Source organism: Ranitomeya imitator, chromosome 2 (assembly GCF_032444005.1).
Source record: "Ranitomeya imitator isolate aRanImi1 chromosome 2, aRanImi1.pri, whole genome shotgun sequence".
NCBI lineage: Eukaryota > Metazoa > Chordata > Amphibia > Anura > Dendrobatidae > Ranitomeya > Ranitomeya imitator.
Window position 1 is genome coordinate 30420507 of NC_091283.1, and position 16846 is coordinate 30437352.

The 16846-nt window shown below is 41.9% G+C and overlaps 1 protein-coding gene across 2 annotated transcripts in view; it reads right to left on the reverse strand.

The window, feature by feature from the left end:
* TNXB (tenascin XB) overlaps positions 1 to 16846 on the reverse strand; it is a 61434-nt gene that overhangs the window by 14323 nt on the left and 30265 nt on the right. Inside the window, exons 7-12 of one of the 2 annotated variants that reach the window (XM_069746369.1) lie at positions 12781 to 15276; positions 10817 to 10897; positions 9079 to 9369; positions 5575 to 5859; positions 3377 to 3649; positions 1767 to 2039 (exon numbers count right to left, since the gene is read on the reverse strand). In XM_069746369.1, coding sequence (XP_069602470.1) covers positions 1767 to 2039; positions 3377 to 3649; positions 5575 to 5859; positions 9079 to 9369; positions 10817 to 10897; positions 12781 to 15276 — 3699 coding nt within the window. The remainder of the gene's footprint in view (positions 1 to 1766; positions 2040 to 3376; positions 3650 to 5574; positions 5860 to 9078; positions 9370 to 10816; positions 10898 to 12780; positions 15277 to 16846) is intronic. The other variant, XM_069746371.1, reaches the window with a different exon arrangement.

Below are 16846 nucleotides of genomic sequence, written 5' to 3' on the forward strand. Positions count from 1 at the left end.
AGAGGAGATATAAGAGCAGCCTCCTATCTCTTCATTTGATTATCAGTCATGATGTGACATCATCGTCACGCTCGGGTGGTTGACAAAAAGAAGAGCTGTGGATGCCGTCAAGTAAATGGCTGCTCTTATAGCTCCTGTACAGTGACCACCGATTACTGACCAGATCCTGCCATTGTAACTGAGCCTAGTCTACTACATAACTTATAATATAACTTTTCATTCTCTGCAATTCTCATGATCAAATATTCTTGATTACAATTTAAATTCTTGAATTTTAAAGTAATATAATGGTCACCTAGTTAACAATACGGGCTTTTGCCCACAACATGATATAGGCAAACATAATGGTTTTCTCTATTGGCACAGATAGTACTACTACCCTGTTTCTCTTTCTGAGAATCGTGTACGTACAGATAAAGTTTTTCCCTGTGAATGATGTAGACAAAGACAGTACTGCCTTCCTACTTCACCCATAATAACGATGCTCTCACAGATTGTACTGCCTTGATGTCTCTCCTTGTAAATTATGTAGGCACTGAATCTTTCTGCAACCTATGTGAGCACATAAGATACTGCCGACTTATCTTCTCCTGTACATGATGAAAGCACAGTTTGTGCCACCCTATATCTCTCCCTGTGTATTTTTTGTCCTGGCCATTTAGCTTGTCCCATACTGCGGCTCTGGTGGTGCGCATGCGCTACCTGTGTTCCGTTGTCCTGGCTCGCTGCATCAGCGTGACCTAGGCAACGCTGGGTACTCTGCTCCCGTGCGTCCGGTCACATGGTTCGGCGGCTGGGACTTCCGGATCCTCCTGGCCGCGCATGCGCCGTCACACACTAGGGTCACAGTTATCGGCGCAATTGCTTTTTAGTATAAAAAACCCCCCTGATTTTACTATGGCTGCCCCCTGATGAAGGAAAGTATTTCCGAAACGCGTGTCGGGGTGCGACCCTTAAAGGTATACTACTTTCATATTTCATTCCCCATATCCTCTTTCTTTTTAGTATGTTCACTTTTTGCACTTAGCACTTAATGGATTATTGGAATTTTTGGGAATAATTTTATGATTAAGCACATATTTTATCCCATTTCTTGCACTGGCACTTTAATATAACCATATATATATGGTATAATTAATGGAGATATGGTATTGGTTCCTTTCAAAGTTTTGGCACATAGTTTTTTTCTTTTTTTTCACTTGAGGAATATGTGTAATATAAGTGGGTCTGCCTGCCTTGATTAAAAGAGATAAAAAATCTTTATACAATCTATTATTATTAATCTCTGTCCCAATACGCGCACGTTGCTTTTACTATTTTATATTTAATGTTTGTATTTTTCTGCCACTTTTTATTTAATAAAGGCATATGATTAATTATACTCTGCCTGGTCACCCCCGTAATTCATGGTTTTGGGTTGTGTGGTTAGTCTTGTAAGTTATGTAAAAAGATATAGTGCTGATTTTGTACTTCTCCCTGTACCTGATGTAGGCACAGACAGTACTGCCTCCCTGTCTCTCCATATATGTACATGTTATAGGCTCAAGTAGTACTGCCTCCCTGTTTCTAAGTGTATGTACATGTTATAGGCACAGATAGTACTTTCTCCCAGTTTAATTAGTGTACGTACATGCTATAGGAACAGACAGTATTGGTTGCCTGTCTGTCCATGTATTTACATGTTAAAGGCACACATATTGCTGCCTCCTTGTTTCTTGTTGTATTTATGAAATCGTCACAGTGAGCTGCTATGGTGGCTCCATCACCTGTGGTGGTCTCGACTATGGATGCTTTGCTCCTCTTTCCTCCTGAAACTCCATAAAGGATAAACTTATATCTCTTCCCAGGCTTTAAATTTTCAACCTCTATGGACCGTTCGTGCTTCTCCAAAGTAACCTCCTTGGATTTCCCCTCGGTATCCCGGTACATGAAAAGAAAAGTGTCGAATTCACCCCCAGTGACCTCCCAAGAGAGGCGAACAGTCTCACTGTAGACATCGGATGCAGAGAAGGACTCCAGACGCGGAAGCGTAGTCTTCTCTAAAAAAACAACAAGCATGAAATATCATAAACCAAGGCAAGAACAGCTCTTAATTGTCTTTCTGGTGTGACTATTAGGGATCAGTCAGTAAGGAGTCTCTACCATGTATGCACATCGTGAAAGAGGGAATTTTTTTATTCATTTCAATGGTCGACATGTAATGCTACTTCTCTCCTTTAGAGGCCACTGTAGGAGAAATGTGTGGCTGAGTACTGCTTCCCCACCGCAGATCATCTGAGGTTTGATGGTGCAGCTGAGCTATCCTCGCTATACCACAGTTGGGCTATCCTCGCTATACAACAGCTGAGCTATCCTCGTTATATCACAACTAAGCTATTCTTGATATACCACAGCTGGGCTATTCTCATTGCACCACAGCTGAGCTATCCTTGTTATACCACATGGGCTATCCTCGTTATACCACAGCTGGGCTGTCCTCGTTATATCACAACTAAGCTATTCTTGATATACCACAGCTGGGCTATTGTCATTGTACCACAGCTGGGCTATCCACGTTATACCACAGCGGGGCTATCCTCATTATACCACAGCGGGGCTATCCTCAGTATATCACAGCTGGGCTATCCTCGTTATACCACAGCTGGGCTATCCTTGTTATATCACAGCAGAGCTATCTTCGTTATACCACATCTGGGCTATCCTCATTATACCACAGCTGGGCTATCTTTGTTATCCCGTAGCTGTTCTATCCTCATTATACCACAGCTAGGCTATCCTCATTATACCACAGCTGAGCTATCCTTGTTGTCCCATAGCTGTTCTATCCTCGTTATATCACAGCAGGGCTATCCTCATTATACCACAGCTGGGCTATCCTCATTATATCACAGCAGAGCTATCTTCGTTATACCACATCTGGGCTATCCTCATTATACCACAGCTGAGCTATCCTTGTTATTCCATAGCTGTTCTATCCTCGTTACACCACAGCGGGGGTATCCTCGTTATACCACAGCTGGGCTATCCTTGTTATATCACAGCAGAGCTATCTTCATTATACCACATCTGGGCTATCCTCATTATACCACAGCTGAGCCATCCTTGCTATCCTATAGCTGTTCTATCCTCGTTATACCACAGCTGTTCTATCCTCGTTATACCACAGCTGGGCTAGCCTTGTTGTACCAAAGCTGGGCTATCCTAGTTATACCACAGCTGGGCTATCCTCGTTATACCACAGCTGAGCTATGCTCATTATACCACAGCTAGGCTATCTCGATTGCATCACAGCTGGGTTATCCTCCTTATAACACAGCTAAACTATCCTTGTTATACCACAGCTAGGCTACCCTCATTATACCAGTTCTTTTCTTACCTGTGCTGGCTTCTGCTGTCACTGGTTTACTCTTCTTTCCATCCGTTAAACCATATAAGAAAAATTTATATTTTTTTCCAGGCTTTAGCTCCTTCACATCAAAAGATCTCAAATCACTTTCCAGATCAATTTCTCTTGGTTGTCCTTCTCCATCCCGATAGATCAGAAGAAAAGAGTCAAAGTCTCCATTAGAGACTTCCCACGTGAGATGGGCCGAGTCACTGAGGACATTGGAGAGGGAAAGGGACTCCAGGCGAGGGGGCTTGGGTTTTTCTATGGAAGAGAAAGAGATGACATGAAAATTGCCATACGGAGTCATCTGGTAAAACACATTATAGAGGACAGAGGTTACATCTATAACAACCAACACTGCAGTAGGTTGATGGCTGAGCAATCGGTGATCTTGGTGTGATCAATATTTTTGCAGATGCACAATTGAGTCCGCAATGGGTTTACAGTCGTCCAAACTGGTCATACATGTTTAGTGAAATCAGGCAAAATGTTTTGGGGAATTTTCCGGAATGACCGGCCACTATTTGTTCACCCAAAGGGCAATTGTTTTCATAAAAATAATCTGTTTCAATCCAATATAGACTAATTGTATGTCCATCTTTAGTCAAATGTGTGAGCACTTTAACGACTTAGTCCGAAAAATGTAATGTAGGACTGATGCAGTCCAACCGTTGGCACTCCTGCCAATGCCGAGAATGTGACTATCAAGGGACATCTTGAGATAGCTGCGCGATGTACCTTGCCACAGCTCCATTCTGAAGGGGCATTTCAGAATCCCATTTTTGGATTGGTGGGTCCCCACTGATCCGCAAAGTTATTGTCTATCCTGTGGAACCTATGCCACCTATCTGGGGAATAACTCATACAGTAGTAATTGAAGGAAAGTGGGCACCGCACAGGTAAAGAGTGGTAAGATACCACTGGATGTACTGTAAAGAGTAGCAGCAATGGAGCAATAATGAGGAATACTCATGAAGGGTACATACCCGGATGATGGTAATGGCCTGAACGAGCGAGACCCAACGTGTGATACCGCCGGCCGGCAGCTTCATCAGGGGTTCTCTGCCTAATGTTTTATATAGAAGCCATAGGACAAATTAAGAAGGTGGTGGGCAGGTGTACCGAGATGTTTGGGCATTTCCGTACCACTCACCACGCATACGCGATTACGCGATGCATCAAGCAGGAAGTGACATGTGTATTTCACCAATGCGTTCCACCAGTACACCGTGGACTGAAAGTGGAATATACGTTCCATAAGGAGATGCGTCTCACGGGGGTCACAAGTAAATGGTAAAGTAAGTCTAAAAGTCAATCATGTCAATATATACAACTATGGTGTCATAATGAATAAGTCAAAAGCCAGCTTTTTAGCGATAATACGGAAAACGAAAAACATATACAAAAAGAAATAAAAATCAGTTGTATCTCCAGCTTTCCAGAAAGTTGCTGTTAAACCACGGGATGCTTTACTCAAATCATCAAATTAGGTTTATAAACACCTACAATAACCAATGGAGTCTTACAGGTAGGGTCTTTAATAAGCATTGGAGTATTCTCAAATTGCTTGATGCATCGCGCATGCACGGTGAGTGGAACGGAAACGCCCGAACATCTCGTTCCACCTGCCCGCCGCCTTCTTAATTTGTCCTACGGCTTCTATGTAAATCGGGCTTACATTAGGCAGGGAACCCCGACAAAGCTGCGGCAGGCGGTAACACACATTGGGTCTTGCTCGTTCTTCTTCTCCCTACTTATGAATAACCCATAAAGCGTGCTGTGCAAATTTCATCTGTAGAACCTACCTCCCAGGTGCCATTTACAATACTGGGGGGCGACCTCTACACCCCTACCACTACTTCACTGTACGTAAAATGTTCTTCCAAAATATTGATCAGATACCACTGTCTGATCAATAACCTATATATCTTGTATCTGGTGTTGTTGCCTTTTCTTAGGTCTGGGAACCAAGTGAGGGATCAGGTTTCAAGCTCTGTGTGCGCAGGTCACAAGGGTCAGTGGTGCCCACTTCCATAATGAGAGTAACCTATTCTTAGATACCATAGATCTGGAGTCTAGAATTTCTCACGATGCTCTAATCCAGAGACATTTCACCTCCTCAGTTGTCACCACTCCAATGTTGAAATAGTAAAACCTCCCCCCACCATTCCCCACATCTGTAGTACCTGTGAAGACAGACGTTGTCTCCGGTTTGCTGTAAGTGTCCCCCAATATCCCCCGAAGCTCCACTGTATAATTAACTTCAGCAACCAGTCCGGTGATGTGAAAAGTTGTCTCGTCCCCTTTTAAAGTCTCCTCTTGGTATGGACCTCCAGAAGGTCCATACTGGAGAATATATCCATCAAAATCTCCATCCAAGGGTTGCCACGTCACATGGAAGGAATCTGGGCGAATCTCAGACACCGAAAGGGGGGAAAGACGAGGTGGCGTTCCTTTATCTGGAGAAGAATCTGGACAAGAATTTAAAAAAATCAACAAGGTAAACAAAAAAAAACATGGGAAAGTATTTTTATAATTGCCAATTGGAAAAAAGTAAGAAAATGTACTAGACACATGGGTGTATATATCGAGAAAATGAAGGTCTACGGATTCCTCGTATGGCACTTTGAAAAAGAATAAATGGGGTGCAGAGGTGGCCATGAATGTGTGTTTTTGGAAGTAATGAAATACTCCTGAGGAGCCAGTTTCTTTTTTACTGAAGTGGGAAAGAAGAAGAAGGAGGCCACCATTCTTCTGATCGGTGGATTCCTGGAAGTGGCGCCTTTCGTACATTTATGGTGGGTCCTTTCGGTATTCCATATATTACTTATATGGCAACACCCTTTGCCTTATTGTGACCCTTGGGATTGGCATTGTGGCCAGAGAAGGTCGATGTCACATATTTTGTTGTGCCACGAGACACTGGAAGTCTCGTTGGCACAGGATGATGTTACACGTGAGGAACGGGTGATACGTTACACTGGTGACAGATTCCTGTAAATCCATTTATCATTAGTTCCCAGCTGGACTTCACTCACCCGCCCATGCTTTGGCAAAAAAAATTGTGTCCGTTACTGCCAAAAAGTTTTATCTGTACGTGAATAAGTCAACGAAAGCAAAACAATGTGTCAGAGAAGCATAGAAGTCAGCACAGACCAAAATTCATCGAGATCTGTGACGTGAGAGCTGGATTTACAGGAAAGATCTGCCTCGCTTCTTTACCGTTGTTCACTTTGTGCGCATTGTGTCATCATAGATCATACAAGCATTAATTATTATCTTATTGGTGTTCAGAGAGAAATCTACAGTCGGTTTGGGTGTCGGGAAGCCACATTTGTTTGCCATGTCCTAATAAAGACTTCACTGGTACAGCAGAATGAATCGTCCATATGACTCTTGAGTACATTGTGGCATTAACTGAATCAGATCCCATCAGACAAAAGCTCCACTAAGTTCATTTTAACATGGTGATGAGTTAGAAGACCGACAAAGGTAATGAAATTTTCATGCTGGCTTTAGGTGCAGCTACCTGGCATTGAATTATGAAGAGACATTCAAGTTTCTTAATAAAGAATATGCGGAATATAAATACCGTATTAAATAAAATACATACAGATATAAATGGAAATTTACAGCTCTTCAGGACTGACATTATGGTGCTGGGTGCGGTGAATCACGTGTTGGCCAATTTTAGCCGAATCAATCTGATACAGATAAGTACAAGATGTGCAATCTCTATGTTTGACTATTCAGGAAAGGTCAAACTTTGTGAGTGTTGGTTTCTCCGGAGAAGACGGATCTGGATTTGTTTGCCGCAAGCTAGGAGATTAGTCATTACAAAGCTATGTATTTACTCCTAACATGAGCAACAACAACAATGCTGTGGGTTTGGGATTCCCCGTGTGTTAGTTATCAGAGCCTTTAATCAACACTGACCTGTCTACTATCTTAGAGACGAGATTGATGGAGACCAGAAGAATATTACTCCGTCATACATATGTGCAACCAAGAGCGAAAACTCTTAGAGTTGCTACACAATAAAAAGGTATAGAAACATGTATACAACAATATACAACCTGTATTATCCAACCATCAACATTAGAAGAACTCTAGAAGATCATCAACATGGTCAATAGGACATAACCAGAACACTGGGTACCGTTAGTAGACTCTGAGGCTGTGATGGATTAATGTTTCTGAGCCACCACACAGGAGATGATCAACCTCCATTTACACAACACGCCTATGTGCTCTTGTTATTACATTGCAGTTAGTCGAAGACGTTGATATTGCCGAGTCTGGCCAATTCTCTATCGACAGATGATGTGGGAGAAATAAAATGGTTGGGAGTGCCAGATTTCAATATGCCTTACTCTTTTTTTTCTCAAGGAACATAAGGGTCTCCAAAAAGTGGCTTCATCAACTGTCCCTAGTGAGAACATTCACACACTTGGCCTAGTGGTACAAAGATGTATATCGGGATCTTGAAAGGAATAGGAAAACAAGCATTCGGCCGACAGTTATTAAAGAGTGTGGGCACCTCGAAACGCCATTTGGTTGTTATTCTATAAACCCTATTGGCAAATAATAAGCTCCAAAGTCATCTCCACCTGGCGTTGTTTTCTCCTAGACCTTTGGCACCCATTACAGAAGGATCCTTCTTCTGGTATTCTGGTGGGTCAACCTGGTCCTTCTAGTCGGCTACTAGTAACATATCAATATATGACATTCAGGGCACCTCTACCATCCCTATATCATGTTGACTGATTACTACGCCAACAGACACCATCATCATGATACAGACGGAATGATCATTGGAAAATCCATGTCATTTAGTAGGAAAATGCAAGATAACTATTGGGAAACCAAAATCTGCAAGCATCAAACCATCACTAGTTGCGTCTTTAGCGGTTATTATGAATATAAGAATTTCCATATATAACACCAAAGAAGCACAACCAACTCATCATTTTATCATAGTAATGCTGGATTATGAACAGCAAATGAAGAAAATTGGACCAATATCATATCTAGGACCACTTTGGAAAATCAAATCAACATCACCACCAGTGGTTCGCCATTAACGCAGCTCAATCTCCATGTGGACATATGTGAGACATGGTTGGTAAAACACACTCACATCATCTTTGTACTCACCATATAGGGATACAAAAGATGGGAATATATGGAGAACTCAGTGGCTTATAATGGAACCACTTATGACTCCTACCGTCGTTGGCCTGGTTGGTTTCATGGCTTTAGTATCTCCAGTGTGTATCATAGTTAGATATTCCGAGACATTATGGAGATAATTACAGATGTAAAATATGGAAATATTAAGCAGTGATGTGATGGGAAGAAGTTTACATGGGAATATATTTTTAGGAATTGAACTGCAGATGTTGTTCCAGGGTCCAAGATTTTAAAAATAGATTGTGTTATTTGGCCTGTTCTTGGCTTCTTATCATGAAATGTGCTGCAAAATACATCAATGTGCATCAGTCATCTGGAATACGTTGATACTCTATTGATCTCTGGGGATGTTTGATAATTATTCATCTGGACCACTGCTCTAGACAATGGGATAACATACTGTACTCTAGGTAAAGCTTTGTCGTGTAATAACCATGGCGCACATCCCACTTCTGGTCAAAATACGTAGAGCGTAGATCTTGTAGGATCCTTCATACCTGTTGTCACCTCCTCCTTTAAGGGGCGCGATAGCTTCCCACCCCGCATGCCGTACAGCGATATTGCGTATCTGGTGTTCTGACTTAGGTCCTGTAAGGTCACCTCTCTTTGTTCTCCGGGAACACTTATTTCTTTTGGTCCCAAACTATCGGTTAAATCCTCATAACGGATTAGGAAGGACTCAAAGATGCCAGGCCTGGCTTTCCATATTAACGTGACACTGTTACTCATGATAACTTGAACTTGCAGGCCACCCATCGGAGCAACCGGTCCAGGAGGTCTTTTCACAGCTAAATAAATAGAAGAAATGAAACGGCTAGATAAAGACTGATTTACAATGTATTCTAGATCATGTATTTCCACTGCTTCTAAAATATGTGGAAATTGAAGCTCAAGAAGAACATCATGGTAGAGATTGATCATGACAGTATTAATTGGGCAAGAAGAAGAAGTGAAGTAGACATGGCTAGAAAACAAATACCAGGTCCAATACGTAGATCCATCTTGTGCTCATATGTTACAGATTCACGTTTGAAAGAAGAAGGAAAGACCAGTCAACAGAGAGTACATGCTTGATTGTGGGCCTGAGACTTTAATTTTTAGGTGCCCAGAGAAGATCAGATCATTGACTTTCCTCCTATTGAAAAATTGAGGACATGAGTTTGGAAGGTGGAAGTCAAGACTAAGGTTGGCCAAACACATTAGACTCTTGTTGGCCAGACAGCTATTTCTCCTGCCACCACCACCATCAGTTCAACACTGAACGTGACTCAACCAAGTAGCTGCATCTCATCTTCCAATATATGGTGTCAGTGAAGAGTCAGGAGGGTCCCGTAAACATCAGATGGTTGACTCTATGGGCCTTTGGCCAATAGTGTGTGCGAGTGTGCATGTGTGCGTTCGTGTATGTCCAGGTTGAGACGAAGATAAGACCCACAGGATAGCCCACCATTTCTCAAACTTCAAGGTAGTCCAAAATGGTAACATGCCCACCAGTTGTAGGTGAAGACAACTGAGGAAGCAGTCATCAAACCCTGCAAAGCCCTAACATCATCATGAACTCATTTTAAGCTTATTTTAGTGGTATATTGGTTCAGGAAACAGATAAATATAATATATTAAGATAATTTTACAACTTTGGCATGGACTCTGACCAGTCGTAAGCCCGAGGTGTCACCATGTTCTAGATGGTGGAACTTCAGTAGATAAGGCTTGAGAGGCTCTGGTGTAGGCTGTAGCTCAGGATGGAAGCTGAGACATTGAAGACATTAGAGAGGATGGCATACGAAAGTAAAAGGTGAAGACTCAGATTCTTAAAGGGAATCTGACAGCAGGTTTTTACAGCATGAAGTAGGGGCAGAGACTGTGACTCCAGCAATATGTCACTTGCTGGGCTGTGTGTTGTACTTTCAATAAAATCAGTGTTTTATCAGCAGGAGATGATCACAACAGGACTAGGTGTCTCGTGTCATGTAATCCTCCAACTCTGTGTAACCTTAACCCCACCACTGACTGACAGCTTTCTGCCTATGCACAGTGTACACAGAAAGCTGTCAAACAGTCCTGTGGGTGGGAATATTCAGAGCTGAGCATCTGGAGAACTGTTAGATCTGAGCAACTGAGAAAACAGTGATTTTATTAAAACTGCACTAAGCAAAGCAGTAAGTGACACATCCCTGAAATCAGCGTCTCTGCCCCTACATCAATCTTTAGATCACACAATTGGCAACTAATTACCTTTGGTTGTGGTGACTTCAGGTGTATTTGGTGGTCGAGTGGTCACTTCGACATGCGGCTGAGCGGTCGTGGTTAACGGAGCTGCCAGTAATTGCAAAAACAATATTATCTTCATATTTTTCTACACAAAAAATGTCCTAAACCCCATGACCATCGATGCCCAGTGCATGCTATCCCTTCTTCACACCCCACATCGTACAGATACAATGGCGTCCAATAAGTTCATGCCGTAATGAGAAATACTCCATGCAGAACATGTGCACGACGACATGCCGTAAAGCAGTGCTCATATATTGCTGCGTATGTATATACACGTACATCTCCGAGGATACACACAGAACAATATATACTAGTATTTTATATCATATATACATACACCAGCGTCAGGTCTATGTATATTGTACATATACTGCCATCATATACATATATACTATAGAATATACATATACAAAGGTAATGACAGAAGGGCCCGGAAAGCAAAGATACATGGATCTGTCATTAATATATATATCATACGTACACGTATACCGCACGTCTGGACGCGTTCTCTGATCCCGGGGCTAATATATGTATGCTTGAGATAAGACGTAGGCCGAAATCACCGAGCATACAGATATACGCCCGGCGGTGCTCCCACACACACTCATACGTCACTCTTTAACTATATGATATATATATATATACATTTGTGCGTTCACATTGCCTGAAGGGTAAAGGTGTTATCAGCAGGTCAGACGCGGTGTCATTGGCCATACGGTGAGCACACAGCGAGCGGCAGAGGGAGAGAGAGGCCTGTGAGGTAAAACTGTGGTGTTATTCATCGGTGAGTGGCTGACAGGGCAACAGACTGAGGGAAAACGAGAAAGAAATGAGGAAAATAAATGAGAAAACATTCACCTACACGGTACGTTCCCTAGTCCCAGTCTTCCGATACGAATGTATTCACTTAAAGGGGCTGTCCACTTTTAGTGGAGGAGACGCTGAGAATTAGCTGATCGCAGATCGATCGCCGAGAGCACCAAGTTTTCAATTTCCCTGCAGCACCACCACAGGTGAAATGAGGAATTACATGGTGTCCATGTACTATAGGGACATGTTGGGTCCTCCAGAGTGAGACCTGACCTGTATGGTCGCTCTCTGCTCTGGATAATCGGTGGAGGTTCTGAATAAGGACTGAGCTCTATAAACTCTTAAATGGATTTTTTAAAATATTATTTTGTAACTAGAAAACTGCTTAAAAGTGACAACTCTTTTTTTTGCAAACATTTGTTGCACCCCCATTTGATTGGGGTTCCTGTGGTCAGATCCCCACTCCAAGCAAGATCACTCCACTTGAAAGCTTCCTTAAGGGACAGTCCTCCTACATCCCTACTACATATGTGGAAAAGTAACTGTTCCCATCGCTTGACCTAAATGTGTAAGAAATATAGAAAGCATGGAATTAGCCTATAAGTCAGCCTTCAAATGGCTGCAAAAAAGGATGCTAATGTGATATTACCATGCATCAAATATAAGCTGGAAGTTTATATGGATGTTGGATAACTTCTTTAAACAAATCTAAAAATAATAATAAAAATAAAACATTTAGACATTTTACAAACTATATAGAAATAGAATGGGCCCCTCCAAAAAAAAAAAATATAAAAATGTATAGCATCAAACACAAAACAAAGATGGGATCAGGAAATATGAGAAAGCACAAAAAGCCAGATATGTGGGAAGACCAATCAAGTAAGGGGCAAGGTGGACAAGAGAAGCAAGATAATTAAACGTCGTATAGTTTTCTAAAAATGAACTAGTGGATTGATCTATTCAATATCCCAAAACGACCAAGAGGTCATTACCAAGTGTCATTACCCCGTTAAGATACAGCTGGTATGGGCAAGTAAAAAGATAAGCCAGTAGGCAGCCAGTAGAGCTTCGACATAACCCAAGTGTTTCCTAAAAGCTAGCTTGCCCAGTACCTGTGTCAGCCACCAGTGAATAGGACTTGGATGAGCCGCCCCTCAGCACGCCATGTAGATCAAGTCTGTAGCTAGTTCCTGGGACTAAATCTTTGATTTCCACCTGCCTGACACCTCTTTCCACTTCCATTCGATGAGGAGTTGCACCAGACTCTGGTGGCCATGGAATGTAAACGATGACTGCCTTGTCCCATATGAACCCAAGACCCTCTAATGATATTACAAGGCTCGTTGGGCTTCTCTGTTGTATGCTCGGCCTTCCTTGAGCCCCATGGCTTGGAACGTTTAGAACAATTGGACTTTGTATGGGGCCAGTTTTACCTCGGTCTTCTCCAGACCCTACGATCTGATTAATCACAAAGGTCTCACCGGTGACTTGTGTTGTTTCTCGTGTAGGGATCTGAGTATTTGGCATAATCCCATCTACCAGCACTTTATGGACAGTTTGTTCCTTCTCTACTCTATGTATTTGGGTTGGTTTATGGGGAGATTTTTTCCTAGAGTTACTTAGATGTGTGGTAGATGCCTCGTAGCCATCATCAGTTTCTTCTTGTAGTTGTCTGTCATGAGAATGTGAATGTTCATTTGCAATGTGATCCGTTACAAATCCTGTATTAATTTGATCGACAACCAGAGGTTCATTAGTGCCTGTTACTTGTTCATCACCTCCATGAACTATGAGGTGATCATCAACATTTACTGCACTATTTCCTATATTGGAGCCAGAAATTGTCTTCTCTTTTGGTTCCTTATTGATGCTGTCCAAGATAGTTTTCCTCTGAATTTCATGTTCGCGAACATTTGAATTTGATGAAAATTTCCCATTTTCTACTTCAATGTTTGAACTTTCTATCAATGTTTGTTTTTCCTTTCCATCTTCTGTTTTCTGCTTTGGTATTGTGTTCTTTTTTGATGGCGCCACTTTCTTTTTTGGCATGGTAATTTTATCTGTTGGTTTAGAAGTTTTTGATGAGTCCACCTCAACTGCAGTTTTTACATTGTCCTTTGAAATGGGGTCTCGCCCCATGCTATTTAGATTTTCATCTGTCTCTGAGACAGTCCCATATCTACCCACTGTTAGTATTATTGGAACATTTATGTCCCCAGCAGCTTCAACCCTTCCAAGTGTCTCTACATTGGGACTAATGGTTATGGTTCGAGTGGAATCTGGTCTTCTCCACAAACTGTCTTCTTCTCGTGAATCACTACTTGTTTTGTCTCCGTGTTCCATTTCATTATGACTTCTGGTGTTCCCTACATTGCCTCGTAATCGAGATGCCCCTTCAGGTTCTGAGTTTCCAGTGGCTGCTGGTGTCTTTTGAGGAAGACGATCATACACCATACCTGTAAAACTATGAGGTTTCCATTTTACCAAATATAGAAAAATTGCCTTGGCCACAGATTCAACTGTCTGGTTGCCTCGGAGTGGGTATGAAGTGGCCCGGAGGTAACTTTCTAATCGCTGAATAAATGTCCCGTTATAGATGGATAACTTTTCGGGCAGGTTCTCAATTACAGCTTTTATTTGTGGGCCAAACATTTTAGTTTGATTCTTAGGTTTTGTTAAGTGTGGTAGTCGTCCAAGTCCGTCCACCTCAACTGTCTTATTATACATTCCATTAATTTCGTCTCTACCTACATTTTTTTTTCTGGAAACAGTGACAATTTTATTTACCTTGACTAATGCTGTGCCATGCTTTTTCGATTTCATTGAGTCTGTGAGATCATCTACATCTTCTTCTCCTTTAAATTCAATTCCTTCAGACTCCAAACGACTCTCTGTTGGCATTTCTGGGGCACCTCCACTTTTGAGAGTATCTAATGGACCTGTGGTTGGTTTTTCGAATGGTTTGGTTTGCAAGGACTCCAACTCCAAAAGTTTTTTAGCAACAGTTGACCCATCTGACAACCGTCCACTGCCTGTAATACGCCATTCACCATGGATGCCAGTTGTTGAGTGTAAATCTTCTGGTACTTCTGATTCCCCCTCTTGCACATTAATGGGAATTTTAGTCTTAGATGGTTCAAAATGTGTGATGTTTCTTGTGATTATCCACGTCTCAACTTTGGAACTTGGTAAATTGCCTCTCCTGTCCAATGGTCTTAAATGTCTTAAATCTTCACCTATCCCCTCTTTTGTGATGACATCTTCATCTCGTCTATTCACTGGCATTTTTGAGGGATACTCTACATCATCATGGTCATGGTAGTTATCGTCTTGGCGTCCTTTGCTCCGTTGTGTTTCATGTATAGTCGTGATTATAGTTTTGATGTTCTTTCGGGTGTGTAAGACACTAGTTTCTTTTTGATTATCCGTAATCGATTCTTTACCTTCCTCTTCTTCTCTGTAATGCTCCTTTTTGGGCAAGTTAGGGTGATATTGATTTCCCTGTTTTGAAGGTTCTAAATTCACAGAAGTATCAGTGTGAGAAATCTTGACTGGTCCGTGCACTACGTTTTTCTCCTCCACTGTCAGACGTTTTCGTTCCTCTCCAGCTAGTAAAGCACCAAATTAAGAAGATGAGAGTTATCCTTTTTGTAGTCAAAACTGAAGGATGAAAATAAATAAGTGAAATTAAAAAAGAAAGACAATTCTGCAAATTCAAACTCATGTTAGCACACGGGTCAAGAGGAACAGATACGCATTCCTAGAAAAAATAAGTACATATATATTACACTACACTGTGTGCAGAATTATTAGGCAAGTTGTATTTTACAGGATTATTTTTATTATTGATCAACAACTATGTTCTCAATCAATCCAAAAGACTCATAAATATCAAAGCTTAATATTTTTGGAAGTTGGAGAGGGTTTTTTTTAGATTTGGCTATCTTAGGAGGATATCTGTTTGTGCAGTTAACTATTACTGTGCAGAATTATTTGGCAACTTAATAAAAAGCCAAATATATTCCCATCTCACTTGTTTATTTTCACCAGTTAAACCAATATAACTGCACAAAATTTAGAAATAAACATGTCTGAAATGCAAAAACAAAACCCCAAAAAATTAGTGACCAATATAGCCCCTTTCTTTATGATGACACTCCGCAGCCTCCATCCATAGATTCTGTCAGTTGCTTGATCTGTTTACGACCAACATTGCGTGCAGCAGCCACCACAGCCTCCAGACACTGTTCCGAGAGGTGGACTGTTTTCCCTCCCTGTAGAGCTCACATTTTCTGAGGGACCACAGGTTCTCTATAGGGTTCAGATCAGGTGAACAAGGGGGCCATGTCATTGTTTTTTCTTCTTTGAGACCTTTACTGGCCAGCCACGCTGTGGAGTAGTTGGAGGCATGTGATGGATCATTGTCCTGCATGAAAATCATGTTTTTCTTGAACAATGCCGACTTCTTCCTTTACCACTGCTTGAAGAAGTTGTCTTCCAGAAACTGGCAGTAGGTCTGGGCGTTGAGCTTCACTCCATCCTCAACCCGAAAAGGTCCCACAAGTTCATCTTTGATGATACCAGCCCATACCAGTACCCCACCTCCACCTTGCTGGCGTCTGAGTCGGAGTGGATCTCTCTGCCCTTTACTGATCCAGCCTCTGGCCCATCCATCTGGCCCATCAAGAGTCACTCTCATTTCATCAGTCCATAAAACCTTTGAAAAGTCAGTCTTAAGATATTTCTTGGCCCAGTCTTGACGTTTTATCTTATGTTTCTTGCTCAAAGGTGGTCGTTTTTCAGCCTTCCTTACCTTGGCCATGTCCCTGAGTATCGCTCACCTTGTGCTTTTTGTTACTCCAGTAACGTTGCAGCTCAAAAATATGGCACAACTGGTGGTAAATGGCATCTTGGCAGCTTCACGCTTGATTTTCCTCAATTCATGGGCAGTTATTTTGCGCCTTTTTTGCCCAACACGCTTCTTGCAAACCTGTTGGCTATTTGCCATGAAACGCTTGATTGTTCGGTGATCACGTTTCAAAAGTTTGGCAATTTCAAGACTGCTGCATCCCTCTGCAAGACATCTCACAATTTTGGACTTTTCAGAGCCGTCAAATCTCTCTTCTGACCCATTTTGCCAAAGGAAAGGAAGTTGCCTAATAATTATGTGCACCTGTA